The following is a 14,842-nucleotide window of genomic DNA, read 5'->3' as shown; positions in this document are numbered from 1 at the left end:
CGTGACAGCCCAATTAAAATGATGGGGTTGCTTTAGGGTTCTCGGATAAGACTCATTGTTTCTCAGCATCAAATGGTGACTTTCAAGCAGGTTTGCTCAAACTAACATAAAAACAAGAGCGGGGTGATTTTATCTGAACAAGAACTGTTGGACCTCAAGAACGCATTGTTAAAATATTCTGAAGAACAGTTCAAATGTTTTGCTTTTCCTGCTGATGTGGTAGCATGACTGAAACAAGCCCAAACTTTCTGGTCAAAGTACAATCCAGCTCAACAGATATAAGAACAATGCTAATAAAAACGCAATAGGGTATTTTTGCTTCGCTGAGAACAGCTTTAATTAACAGTGTCCTGGATTTCAGCAAACACTCAAAACCTCAAATTGAGGGTCAAAATCTACCTGGAAATTCATGGGAAGCCAGTCCACAGATGAACTCGCTAAATCTGAATAGACTAATGAGGGGAGAGAAGAGCCTTTAAGGACAGGCCAGTTAAGGGGGTCATTCCAGTAAGCTTGAAGGTGTTACAAGCTATATTGCTTATTGGGTATCAATTACTTCCGTATAAAATATTCTTACTTGACAAGCTGCAATATCTGTGGAGGGAGGAGGGGGTCTCTCCAACTGCCAGCCTTGTATGTTCAAGCTGGATTCGTGAGCTGAGCAGGGTTATTGCTGGTATGTATACCTCCAGCAGTTACAGGTCCCGCTACCCCACATTATGCATGTGCACCCACTGTCTTTAACTGGCAGTCCAAAGCTTTGTTGCTGCAGGGTGAATCATTACAATTCAGGTCAGCTTCCCATTGCTGTAGAGGTTCTGCCATCCACAAGACTAAACACATTTGGTACAGCAGACATGACGCTAGCTTTATGCAACCAGTGTGCTGAGCAAGAAAGCTTTGTTTATACAAAGTCCCTTCAGAAGTGGAACTGCTCTCTGTGTTCAATGCAGCTCCCACTCAAGTCAAAGGAAGCCTTCCTGCTGACTTCAATGAGTGTTGTACAAGGCCTCTTTCATTGGCCTCTTTCACCTCCATGGTACCACTCTCCTCCTGCTGCCCTTCCCATGTCCTGGTATAGACAATAAGCTCTATTTAGAGTATATGATCAAACACCCCAGTTACAATGGGGTTTCTAAATGCTACTGTAATGCAAACCAGCAATAATATTGAGTAATAAGCACCTTAAGGACTGGACTGTCCATTCCATTGCCTGATTCAATCCCAAAAGTTCAACATTTCAAGTCAGCCTTGGCGCCGACAGAAACAAAACGACTGCTTCTGCATCTATTTGACTTCTGACAACATCAGGCAATCTCCTATACACAGCAACCCTGTCATTCAAGACCAACTGTACTAATAGCACATGGTGCACCTTTGGCAGCATGTGGGATAGATACCACAGTTTCAAGCATTATTTTGTTGAGGGAACATTAAGGAAAAGCCCAGGGATGCCAGGGCAGCAAACTCTAGTGGCTAACTACCAGAGAATCAAGGCTTCAGAAAGGAGCTACCGAAGGCAGCAACAGGGGCAATGCAATCAACTGTGGCCAGTTTTGAGATGGAACCTCATATTTTTATGCACAGGATTAAAGGCCTTAGTTTCTATGATAGCAGGGGGCAGTCTTGAGTTCCTAAAGGCTTTGATTTTACTTTTTTTTTTTTTTAATTGAAGTGTTTAGGGTTTCGTTCTTGCAATTTGGACAGCATCATCATATAGTCTACAGGGGCTAGGACAGCTATGTCAGCCCCAGCACGTCTTTCTTTTGAGACCTAAGCAAGCTCCGAACTTAAGTGAAAGCAAGTAGGGTCTGACAAAACATGAGACTCCCTTTCATTGGCAGCAGATGCATGCTGCACGGAGCATACTGAATGCTCTGAAAGAAGCCCCACTGTCAACTGAGGAACTGTTCTCTCCTTCCCCCATCCCCCATAGCGGGCTCCCAACCATTTCGCAATACTTGGTACATTAGTAACATACTTGGACACTTAAACACTGCAAAATCCAGGGGGAATAATGGTCTATTTTCAAAACCAGATTCACTGCTTAATAAGAGCATGCCATCACTCCAAATACATTATTTTTGCCTTGAAATCCGCTTCTCTTTCCCATTCTATGCCATCTTTCTATGCATATAAAATGTCACTTAATGGACCTGATAAAAACTATTTAAGACTGCAGTGGAACAGAAACTTAGATATCCAGAACCCAGGTAGAAATCAGCCATTTACAATAGTCAAGCATCGGTAACTGATCTTAGACTTAGTTTTATACAACAGAAGATCATCTGTCGTCTGCACTGGGCTCCCTCTAAACTTAAAAACTTAAATATGGGGTCAATAGATTCATGTTAGAAATATGATGCATTGTAGGCAATGCTTTGTCACATGTTTGGCCATGTCTTACTATTAGCTCTTTTTGGAAAGAAATTGTAATGAGAGTTACCATGGTTTGGAACACAGCATTGATACCTTTGGCAAATATGCATATTCTTGGGTCTGTCCCTAAGGAATTCAAACTGAACCCTTCCTTCTGAGTTAGCATTCTTGCAGCAGGCCCTGATAGTAACATGCAGGCTTATAATGCTGCTCTGGAAAAGTAGGACATCTTCAAAAGTTAAAATCAGGTACAACAAGGTGGCACAGCTGGCATCTATGGAGAGAGTCATGTTTAACAAGTTTAACGGCTTTGAACAATTTAGCACAATTTGGAAAAAAATTCTTGGAGTGTTTTGATAGCTAGAGTGTTGCTCATTGCACACTTCTTTTCCATCTCACTCTTTTCCTCCTTTCTTTCTTCCTTTTACTGCTGAACGCTCATCATTGACATGTACAGCTGTTATAAGTTTTTTTCTCATGTTTGTATTGTATCAAAAAAGAAATCCATGAAAAAGAGCATGTCATTAACTCCACAAAGCCATCACTATTCTCCGGACAAAATGGCTCTACTGTAGCAGAGTTATCCACAGGGATAAGGGGAACTTTACACTTACCATCGACTGCTTTGCACCTGGAGACTAGCTCCCACAATACTAGTCCCATTGCATACATGTCTATTCTCAAGAAGGCATCTCGCTGGAAGTTGATTGCCCCCTCTAGCACCTCAGGAGCCATGTACCTCCTTGTTCCCACCTATGCAGAGAGAGAAAACAGAATTAAGTGAAATTTTGTCTTGGCCAAATGAAGAGATAGGTGGGTTTGTATGAACTGCAGCAGCTCTGCCAACTACAAGGCTAGTTCTGCTAAGCTGGCTTCAAACAAAAGCTCTTTTTGGCGCTATTCCTCATGGAAATAAGGAATAGCGCTCATGCAAACTTCGCTCATGCAAAACAGTTGTAAAGCACAGACCACTTACTGCATGTGCATGCATATGATACTCATTTAGATCATTATTATTCACTGAACTAAATGCAATGAGCTAAGACAACCATGGCTGAAATTGTTTCTCCAGCCATCCTAGCACATACCCGCACATAAAGTCATTTCTGGAGAGACTTGAAACACCCAAAGCTCTAGTTAGGCCCTGTTATTTGATTGAATCTGATGGCTCAAGTTTACAAAAGAATGGAAAACTGGTGAATTAGAAATGGTTTAACACTCTTAACCATGTTCTGAAGAGAGGCAATCTATAACCCTGGGAAGGCAGCTCCAGCCGTACATAAAAGAGCTGCAAACCCATATGGTGGGTGTGTGCAGTGGACAGCCCTCACCACCTCCAAAAGCAGTAGCACTGGTGGGAAAAGAAAGAGAATAGAGTAAATCAGAGAATCACCCAATTCAGTGCTGGAATTCAGTCTTTCTTGGGAAGTCTGTGACAAACTACTCCTCTTAGCAATGCCTGACTGTGGGGCAAATACTGAATACAAGGTGCAGAAGGAGTAGCCTACAAATCCAGGGAAGGGTAACAAAAATGGTCAAAGCTGTGGCTGGATTTGCACTGGCATTGGTAGCTGCCACGACCCCCTTCTGGGACAGAGACAAAGTAGTAGAGAGGAGTTGTATAGCACATTCAAAAATATTAAGGGTATAAAAAGTAAAATTATTGGTTCTTCCTTTATACCCACTGGGTACATGAGAACCAGGGGTCATTTGTTGAAATTTAAAAGGCATCAAATTTATAACCAATAAAACTGTAGTAATTTTTTTTTATGCAGCACGCTTACAAGATTTATTGCTGCAAAAGGTCAGGTAGGCAGCTACAATGGCTGAATTTTAAAAAATAATTGAATAATTTTGCAACTATTAATATTTGATGCTAAAACAATAAGGATTGATCAAATCTCACATTGCATGGTATAAGCCGATTATCTCCTGGGGTCAAGATGGACTCCACCTCCTCACTATGCAGCACTGCACAACTGACGATGAATGCTACTGGAAAGGCAAACTAGCTGCTTTCCTCTGCAACAGCAGATTAAAAGCTACTAGTGGAGCCACATTACCTTAAAAACAGCAGGTAGAAAGCATCTCACAATACAGGAAATTTAAGATCTTGTGCCACTATCAAGAATGCAAGACCTTTTGTTTCTTGCAACCAATAATTTAAATGGAATTAAATTTGAAACACCTGCATATGGTAGTGATGACACAAATGGCAAACTGGGTCTAGACCTTGCTCCACATTTACCCCAACTTCTGCTCTTTGGACAAATGCTTCCAATAAAGCTCATTTAAAACCAGTGACTAAAGAGAGATTTAGTGTCTATATCCTTGCAAATGAGTCAAGATCAAGCACTCCTGCAATCTCCTGTCCCCCAGTAACCATCCCCTTTCTCCTCCATTTGTGAAAATGCTACCCACACACATCAGGAAATGTGGCCAGATGTGGGAAGCCCAACAATTCTTTAAAGGAAAGATAATCATTACCTGCCCGTGGGTATCCCCTGGGGGTTTTCCAGGTTCAAACCGTACGGCCAGTCCAAAGTCAGCTAGAACTGCTGTTAAGTCATTCTTCAGCAACACATTTTTGCTCTTGAAGTCCCTGTAGACAGGCAGAAAGCGTGTGTGGGTGGGTTTCAGGTGGCACAAAGCCATCACTTTTAAATATACCAGGTTAAAACTGGATTGATTTAACTGCCTAGCACAAGACGAACTCCCTTACCCAGCATGGGCAAAATACACTCAAGACATTTTGTAGCTTGGGATCCAATTTGATCGACGAAAGAAATCAACAAGCTGAAGCCAAATTTACTGGCGTGTTTAACATAACTCTTTCCCTTTCACCATACCTTTCCTTTTCACCACTTTTAGAGGATACTCCCATCTCCCAGAACCCAAACCACAGCCAGACGAACATGTGGTATTGGCAGCGGTATCACAACCCCTCCTGCAAACACCAAGCTGAAGAGTTTCATGCACTGCACAGGACGAGGCCCGGGTCACAGGTTCTGGGCCTTGTACTAAAAGCGAGTTCACACTTCTTTAACAGGATGGGCAGCTGTGTGCCTGCAGCAGTGCCACTTCGAGTCCTTGGTCCTCCAATCAAAGGCTTCCTTCTTTTCCCCCCTTCATTCACTCCCCCCCAGTATAGAAGGCTTGGGTCTGGAGTACCCAACCTGCTCTTAAGTGGACAGCGGTCACACTGGGTTTATCACAGCTTAAGGAACCAGAAGGGGAGAGGAGCAGCAGAAGCAAAAAAAACCAGGGAAGGAAGAATTATTTTAGAAAAGACTCAAAGGAGGATAAGGAAAACAAGGAGAGGGCAGGGGCTGAACTGAAGGGATCACAATAACAGAAACCGATACGGCCCCGCACACCACGTATACAGACATATTCCCTCCTCCTCCTCCTCCTCCCCTGCCCACCCCCCTGCAAAGCACACAAAGACAGGCCCCTTGCCCAAAGTGAGGGCTGTTAAAGCTCTGCATAAACATTATATTTCATACACATATGAGAGGCAATAGCCAGTATTTCACACCAGTGGGAGCACTCCCTGGCCCCTAGTCCCTCTGAGAGGGGTTTGAAAAAAGGGGGAAGAGTGCAGGCAGGTGCAACAAAAGGCTGTATTATAAAGTGGCTCTGCAATGATCACTCCAGACCACTCCTTTCTCCTTTGGTATATACTGGGCTTTAGAACATAAGTGACTCAGCAAATCTGACTGCAGCTTTTCCTCAAAAGAGAACCTACAAATCTACTTTTCCCAAATTTCCAGTTGCTTGCACATTATAAACAACCAATTCTTACTCCCAGCCCACATACTCGCTATATTCCTGATTCCTGGGAATATGCAGTCTGAGCTAGCTGGCTTTAAGTTGGCAAGCCCAGATACTGCCAGCAGCCCCATGGGACTTGGAACAGGCTGCTGAAATCTGCCCTGGAAACTGGGTAAATACTCATCTAAATGGATAGGGTCATGCTTGGGCATAATTTGCAGTTTGTACTGAGCTCCCTGCTGCTGGAGCTACACTGCTGGGCATACCCGAAGCTAGCCAGTGTAACGGTAGCTTGGGCATTCCTACCCCTGCTGCAGTCACAGTGATACCCCTGCTTACAGGCTTATTTTAAAACCAAGGTAAGGATGAAGCAGTGAAAGACTTTTGAATGAAATGCTGCACAATCCATAAGATCCAGCTTCAAAGGGAATTTCGACTCTTGTCAACGATTAGTGGTCAAGACACCTAGAAAAGCCAATCTCTCCGGTCCGGGAGCTAAAAAATTAAACAGAATAGATCACCGAGACAAAAATCTATTGAATCCTGTAGATGGGGCGAGCTGAGTTCAGTTGATATCAGCTAACTTCCAAAGAGGCCTGATTTAGTAGGCCTGGGCTACTGCCCTAACAAAGACATAACCCAAAACATTGCTCCACATAGTCCCTGGAATCACTCCAGTTCATGCAAGTGCTTTCTACGTTGTTATCTGAAAAGGGATGTTTGCGACTGTAATTAAATTACAGACCTTGGACAGCAGATGGCAATGCCCTGTAAGCTCAGCCTTATAATTTCCCTATCATCAATTCATTCAGTGACCCTGCTTATTGCAGGGCCTACACAACATAATGAACAAGGGCAGACAACTATCCTACACTAAAGTGACTTGTCAAAATGCTCTGGGAAGAGAGGAAGTGCTAGGACAAACACGGGAGCTGCCACACCTCCCGGTGTCACCTGGCAAGGGCCACATGTACAGCAAGGCTGGGCCACCCAATCTCCTACCTGGAGAAAGGAAACGCTCTGCCTTCCTACAGCAACGTGCAAAGCTGGATGCTAAATGGTTCAGGAGGGGAAGTGGCTTATTCCACTGTACCAATGTGAAGCTGGTGGAGCGGTCACAGCTCCTGAATACTGTGTGAATACACACAGTGGGGGTCTTGACCCAGTCTCTAGTGGGACTTCTGGAGCAGGACCCCAAAAGCCAGGCACCTTAACTCCTAGCATCAAGCCTCATCTCATCAGTAAACTTAAGCAGACTGTCCCCCAGTAGGTCAAGGGCATGCAATAGAGGTAGCAAGTAATGCAGAGACTTTGCAGAAGGGTTTATAAAAACAATCACTCTACTTCAGACAGCAAACAAGATATAAAGAGCAAGGTAAAACACATGCCTGCACCCCTATTGCCCTTTCCTCTCAGCTCTCGAATAATTGCACTGGATTCACTCCTCTACCTCTAGAGTATGCAACCCTCTCCTGGTTTCAGAAAGAGAAAAACATGCTGTGCTGAGCACACCTGGCCAATCCATGCCTCTCCGCCAGGTGACACCTAGTCGGCCTCAAACCTTCCTGTTGGGCAATCAGGTGCCTGGTGGACTGGTTCTTCTGGACTCATTGACTTCAGGAGCCTCCATCAGAGTTTCTGCATGCTCTGCTGCTAGCCTAGGGTCACCAGCCTCAGGATACCAGTTCAAGATGGAGATACGATGAGAAGAGATGGCACGGACCAGCCCCACGATCAACTGAAGTTTGCAATTGGACATAGACATGGGGAAGAGCTCCTGATGCCAAACACGAATGCCCAAGTCGTACTAAATTATCAGTGCTGCGAGGAGTTGCCATCATAGCACACACCGCTCAAATGGAAAGAGTGCTTCAGTCCAGCACTTTCTTAGTTCCCTTCCCTTCTTGCTGAACCACAACCTTATTCAGCAGGAAATATAGTTTATGTCAGATATGCACTAAACCATGATACACATACTCTACCTTGTTAAAGCAAAAATAATTATCTGCTTTTACAACCATATGCATGTCTACATACATTAGGCCCAAAGGAGCATATCACATTCTCCTTGTGCACGTACAGGGAAGCCAAACTATCAAGCTGTGAAGAACATCAATGAGCAATAACCCAAACCAACCCCAACACCACCTATCAGCTGTCTCCCATTTAAATATGAACTGTCCATTTGATCATTAGCAGGCAATAATATGAGAGGGGAAGGGAAAAAAAACCTGTCTTACACAGTGCTGTTCACATCCACATACATCCCAGGAACCACTGGCAATAAAGAAATGATAAAGATTTTAAAACTTGATTTTACTGCCTGCTCCTATCAAATTAAATGCAAGTTTAAAATAAATCAGCACCAGACAATTGTGATCCAAGAGCTCAAACAGCCACAATAAAACAGCAGTCAGCTCATAAATGCCTGTAAACTTGCCGTCTCCTTTCCCTACCGAGTCCCACTGCTATCTTATGTGATACCCCACTACACTCAATGCTGAAGTGCTAAGAGGAATGCAACCAAAAACCCAAAAAACCTAAACACTGCCCCCAAGGGCTCAGACCAGTGGCATTTCTAAGAACACAGCTCAGCTGTGCAGTATTTGTACACAGTGCTATGGTACTATTTACACAAATGCCATTCAGCTGACAGCTAACTTAGAGGCTGGTCCCATGATGTAGCAGCATTCCACAAATATAAAAATAGTGCATGCTTAATGACAGAAACACCTCTGTTCAGGGAACTTGGGGAAGGTGTGGAGAGATGAACACTTAGGGCACTTCAAAATGATAGCACTTTGCAGGTGATAAAATGGACAGATGAGTTACAGTGCAAGTGAAAGCTGCAACTTTAAACCTGTTAGGTTTAAAGTAAAGTACAGTACAGTGGTTTGGCTCCACTATACTAGTGCAAAAGTAGACAGCCCAGTTCATTTATTGGTTCAAGACGCAAGATTCAAAACAGTAAGCCTCACTCCTCCCCTTTCCCCTTTCAAAACGGTTTAGCAAAGTGTCTGACCACAACTAAAAATTATGCAATTTAGAACAGCACCTAGTGGACTTTTGCAAAACAGTGGCTGAACCCTGAAGGGGCATCACTTTAAAACTACCTGACAGTCAGTAAAAAGCCAGCAAACAGCCCTACGGCACAGGGCTGGTCTGTGGGTTCCACGCGCCTGCGCTGCCACTGGGCTGCCCCACAACCGAACAGCCAGTAACTCAACTGGACACACAATACTTATTTTCTTGTTCCCTTTCTCCACCAAGTCTAAATTGTTAGGTGACCTCAGTGATCTGCAGTCCAAATATGGTCTGTGCTCGAAGACTGTGCCCAAAGGTTAATGTCATTCACAATGGACTCCCACTGAGCAGCCGAATGTCCTAGAAGGGGTAACCAAGAGAGAGTGATGCTACAATTTATTTGGGGCATAATACAAACCAAACTATCCATACCAATGTGTCAGGTTTCCAGGTTGTAGCCATATTGGTCTAGAGGACAAAAGCAACCTGGACTCGTGGTAGAGGTGGTATGTTTTATTAGACCAAGTCTTGAAAGAATTTTTTTTGCAAAAATCTACCTGGTATAATAAAAGATATCACCTCTACCACAGGTCCTGATTGCTTCCATACCAATGTATCGCTTTAAAGAAAGTACAAGAGTAAGGGTAGCAGACTAGGAAATGCCAGTACTTTGCATTTAAGGCAGAGTAGATTTGCACCTTAAAAACAAACTAAATTGATTTTGCATTTCAGTCACCAATTTATACACCAATGCTGTTAAATTTCCGCTAGGGGGCACTTTAGCACTGACAAGCCATCATCGTGACAAACGCAACCTTAATCCCCCTTTGTGCCAGGGCCACTGGTGGGCTGGAGTTAAGGAGTTGGCCGAAGCCTCTTCCAGCAGTGGCTCACGCAAACCTGACTGAAAATTCACGCATCTTAACAGAGCACCGCCTTATGTTAATCAAAAATATCCCTGAACTTTAATACACACTCAGTCATCGATTTTATTTTTAAAAGAGGAGACTCCACCTTCTCCCTGAAACCCTGTTTGGCAAATATCTGGTAAATTCACACACTTGGGCTGAGGATTTTCCACGTTTTATCATTTACAAGATGCACTGTGACACTAATTACCATGGTCCACAGCTTCAGGACCTTTGTGTGGATGTCCCCTGTCCCCACCCCTAGGAATTTCGCACATAAATCACTGCATTTATTCCACATGGGCAAGTAGCAGGGATGCTGACCCCCCCTCACCTCCCCGCAACCACCCCCCAGCAGTGCAAATGCAGCTGCGAACTCTTTCAGAAGTTCCCCGAATTCAACCGGGGGGTTTCTTGGAGGAGCTTCACTGAACATAAAACACTTTTTGTGACAGACACTTAAGCTGTTCACACATCAAAACACCCCCCACTGAGTCTGGTACAGGCTGCTGCAGCTGGACTGCATTTTTTCGCTCAAGCCCATGTCAAGTGCAGTGGGCTGGTGGTGCATGTCCAAGGACTAACCCACATCCTGCCCAGCTTAAAATTCATGCTGAAATTCTTCTCTCTTCTTCCATACCTATAGGAAGAGAATCAATAGCCTCCACAGCTTTACTTTAGAAACAATGCACAACCACCAAGACATGCAAGGAAGGTAATGCAATTACCCCTGTGATGATGTTGACAACAGGCCTCATCCTCCTGCACTCGTGCCCCCACCACCTATACCAGGAGGTTTCATCGATTCCATAGACATTAGGGCTGGAAGGGACCTCGGAAGATCATCGAATCCAGGCCCCTGCCCCAGAGGAAGTCAGCAGGGGTCACAGGATCGCAGCAAGATAAAAAGGATCCCAGCAGGATAAAAAGTCCTTGGAAAGTTCAAACTCACTTCCTGCCCTGGGCTAGATTTGGACTGCAGGGGTGCTTGCAGGCCAAATCCAGTCCAGCACATGGGGTGGCTCCAGTGGCAGCAGCAGCAGCTCCAGGTTCAGCTCCCACCGTGTATTGCATGCCCCATGCTGGAGCTGGAATTGCTGCTGCCAACACATTTCAAGCCAGGGTTGCAGCTCCAGCACAGAACGCACAGCCGTAGCAGTGGCTCCAGCGTGGAGCGCAGATCACGCAGCTCCAGCTTCAGCTCTGGTACGCGACATGTGGTGGCAGCACAGAGCATGCAGGGCCAGCTCCAGCTCAGGCACGGGCACACGGCAGCACTGGCACTGAGCACAAAGCACACAGGTTGAGACCAGGGGCCGAGGAGCTGGAGCTGGGGCTGTGATGGTACTGATGGGCAAAGTAACTAGAGGGCAACCGAGGCTGCGTTAGCCTTTGCTTGCCCTCCTGCCACCAACTGCAATGTTCACCAGGGCCCAAGGGCCTCAGATTCTGCCACTGGCCACTGACCCCTGGTCATCCCCTCCCTGCCCCACTGCCAGCTTCTGGTGGCCATCTAGTAGCCCGGTGGGCAGGATACAGCAGCTCCACAAGCCCACAGCTCTATGTTTGACATCCCTTACCTATGCCGTGCTTAAAACTGGCAGCTCTTTGGCACAGGCTCACTTGTAAGTTTATCAAAGCTCCTGACAGACTTTGAGTGCTTTAAAAGCAACCATAGATAAGAAGAGTAACCATTTTTGTTTTCGCTGGGCCTTTCCTTCCTCCCATAATGGCTTCAGTGGATTGGGTGCTACCTGTCCAGCTACCCCTTTCCTTTCACTTCAGCAAGGCAATCCCAGCATTTGGCAGCCTTTCGGGATAAATGTCATCACAAAAAACAAGACCTGCTCTATTTAACAAAGCAGCCTCAAGGAAGTCGTAGACCTATGATCTAAGCAATGAGCACCTAAAACAGAACCAAAGACCCTTTAATGGCACCAGAAAGATTAGCTGAAGAACAACGTGAAAAGAGGCAGTACCTGTGTGCGATGGCGGGTTTGTGCCCTTCCCCTTTACACCAAGGGACATCTTCATGTAGGTATGACAGTCCACGGGCCATTGTTTCTGCAACATGGCAGAGTTCATTCCAGCTGATAATATTCCCCTTCAGGTAATCTGTCAAAGAGCCCTGAGAAATAGGACATCATACAGTCTTAGAACTTAATTACAGATCCTGGTAAGTGACAGATGTGCCAACTCATCAGTTTAGAGAGAGGTTTTAATGAGAGCTTGAGAAATCTGAACCTTGATTTGACAGAGAAGCCCACTTGCAAATATATATATATTTAAGCACTATGTAAAAAAAAAAAAAAAGTGAGGAGGTTCTGATTCCCCAACAGTTTGGAGATTGAAAGTCTGAAATAAAAACACTTTGTGGCTTCAAAAATGAGTTCCACTACCCTGAGCAAGCCCCAGGAAAAAAACTGAAGCAGCTACATACTCTGAAGAAGGGAGAAGCCTGAAGTGAGAAAAGCCCATCTATCATATCAGATGGCTGTGGAAATGATTGACTCAGTAGACCTTGGATTAAAAACAGGGATAACATTGCTGGCTCAACCCTGGATTTGCGCGTGTTTGTTTTATTTGAAATGTTCGTCATATTTGATAACTAAAGCAATCCACGAAACAGAGATAGGCTCTGTATTTACTTGACGCTCATGGGCTATCTGCAAGAGCAGAGTGAGAACTGGGACAGCCTGTGATTGGCATCTCCACGACGTACACTCTCGTGTTGGCCTGCACAAGTGTGCAAGGTTAGTGCTGTATATGGGAGTGAGCAGTGGCCTTCTCTCCCTCTTGTCCTCTCCTATGGAACCATCTCTGTTTCTGAACCTTGCAGCTTTTCTTTAAACCAAGCTGGGGGGAAAAGGAGGAGAGACTTTGGAACAGCTACAAGGAAGGATCCAAAATTTCAAATGAAGCTGTTTAGATGAAAGACTTCCACGCCAGTTCCTTAAGAGATGCCCATTAGGCCTCACTCCCTTTAGCTTCAAATGGATAGGCCAAGAAGCGTTACCTTGTCATGGAAAGCTGTGATCAGCCAGAGCTCTGTCTCCAGGTTTGTCCCCCGCTTCTCGGCTGCAATGAACTGCAACAGGTTTTCATGTTTCATGCCGGGGGTACTGAAGATCTCTCTCTCGCTCTGCCAAGACTGCTTATCCTACAGCGGAGAGAAACTTGCCATCAGCAACTGCTCATAAATTATGTTTGCCTTTTCAAAGAAAAAGCTGCTACAATGGAGTGCTCTTCCTCTGAAAGTCAGTCTCAGGTGTGTGTATAAGGGACCAGGGATGCTTTTAAAATGAGGCAGCTTCCAAAGCCGGGGAAGCATAAGAAATGCTTGTTCTCAGCCCCTTTCCCAGACTGCCCGCGGATACTGTTAAAGCTCATAGTGAAATGAAGGAAGGTAAAGACACAGAAATCAGTATAAGAATTCAGCCTGTACAGATACCATCCATCATTATACTGCAGTTCAGTTTTTAAAATTACACAATCTAATCTAGATTACACAAGGTAGCAAGGCCAGGACAGAGGACACAGCTCTCCCTTACATAATGCCAGGCTGACAAACCGAAGGAAGAGGAGGATGAACGAGGAAGGTGCTAAGGGAGGAACCCTAAGAGTTTTCAGGCATTTCTCTTCAACGGGATCTTTCTGTTACATTACTTGCTCCCATATTAACAGTGTTAAGACTGTTCCAAGGTTTGTTTTCACCCCCCAGACCAATCTCAAGAGTATGATTAGCCGTCACTCTATAAGGACGGTGTCTTTGTGAGCTGCCACTCACTTTGTAGGTCTGGGTTTACAATGACGATATACCCAGGTAACACTTGTACAAGGCTGATGAGGTCACTTCTGCCTCCTTCCCCTAGGTCTGGCACCCATCTCGCTGCATTTTCTCAGTCCTCGGACACTGGGAACAAAGTTAGAATGCCTGGCGATTTCAAAATGCTATCGTCTGCCCAGCCGGCAACAAACACCGCAAGAGGCACCCGCTGCTGAGATAAACAAGGTGAACAGAGGCCCATGGACGTTGTTCTCTGGCAATCGAATGCAATGCCCTCTCTCACCTGTATGGGGAAGATTTTCACTGCTACGTAGTCATTCATGAGCTGCGCCTTCCAGACGCAGCCAAAGCGTCCCCTAGCTTTGATCTCCAATAACTGCAAAGGCTTAAGGCCAACCAGCGGAGAAGGGGGCGGCGGGCCAGGATCCTGGAAAAACAAAACAGGGATGAAACTATGTTTTATAAACTGAGACCAACAGCAAACAAGGGAAAGAAATCCCTGATGCTCCCACCTGAGCAGAGATGTTTCAATACACTGCTCAGAGCATGCAGCGAGTCAAAGGCAGAGCAATGTGAGATTCACAAACTGCTTTGCAGAATTGTTGCATGAAACCGTTTGCTGTGCAGTGGCATTTTCCACTCTCAAGTGTGGCTTTATATGAAATGTTAAACTGCTGCGTTTATCAAATTTGGGCAAACACCTGAATCTCTCTCATGAAAAAGTCATCTTCAGCTGCAAAACATTTGTGTCCTTAAGTATCTCTCTCCAGGATGGGAGACTTTTTGTTTTGTTTAGTTTTGCTTAAAAGGGGAAAAAAAAAAAAAAACACACCAAAAATTAAATCTAAAATTTCAGAGCTGTATTTGGGAGCTGTGTTGGTCTGAGACAAAACGAAATGCAGAACTCCAGAACTCCTGGTTCAGAGATGATACCTTTTATCAGACAAACCAAGAAATCGCAAAAAAATTA

The 14,842-nt window shown here is 44.9% G+C and overlaps 1 protein-coding gene across 1 annotated transcript in view; it reads right to left on the bottom strand.

Moving 5' to 3' along the window:
- The window catches only part of ACVR2B (activin A receptor type 2B), a 138,598-nt gene that overhangs the window by 6,436 nt on the left and 117,320 nt on the right, over nt 1–14,842 (bottom strand). Inside the window, exons 5-9 of the mRNA XM_090047769.1 lie at nt 14,156–14,299; nt 13,102–13,245; nt 12,065–12,213; nt 4,867–4,981; nt 2,994–3,132 (exon numbers count right to left, since the gene is read on the bottom strand). Coding sequence (XP_089903895.1) covers nt 2,994–3,132; nt 4,867–4,981; nt 12,065–12,213; nt 13,102–13,245; nt 14,156–14,299 — 691 coding nt within the window. The remainder of the gene's footprint in view (nt 1–2,993; nt 3,133–4,866; nt 4,982–12,064; nt 12,214–13,101; nt 13,246–14,155; nt 14,300–14,842) is intronic.

Source organism: Crocodylus siamensis, chromosome 5 (assembly GCF_052110815.1).
Source record: "Crocodylus siamensis isolate JL-2025a chromosome 5, ASM5211081v1, whole genome shotgun sequence".
NCBI classification, from domain to species: Eukaryota; Metazoa; Chordata; order Crocodylia; family Crocodylidae; genus Crocodylus; species Crocodylus siamensis.
Note: the sequence above shows the minus strand (reverse complement) of the source record. Positions and strands in the feature narration are given on the sequence as shown.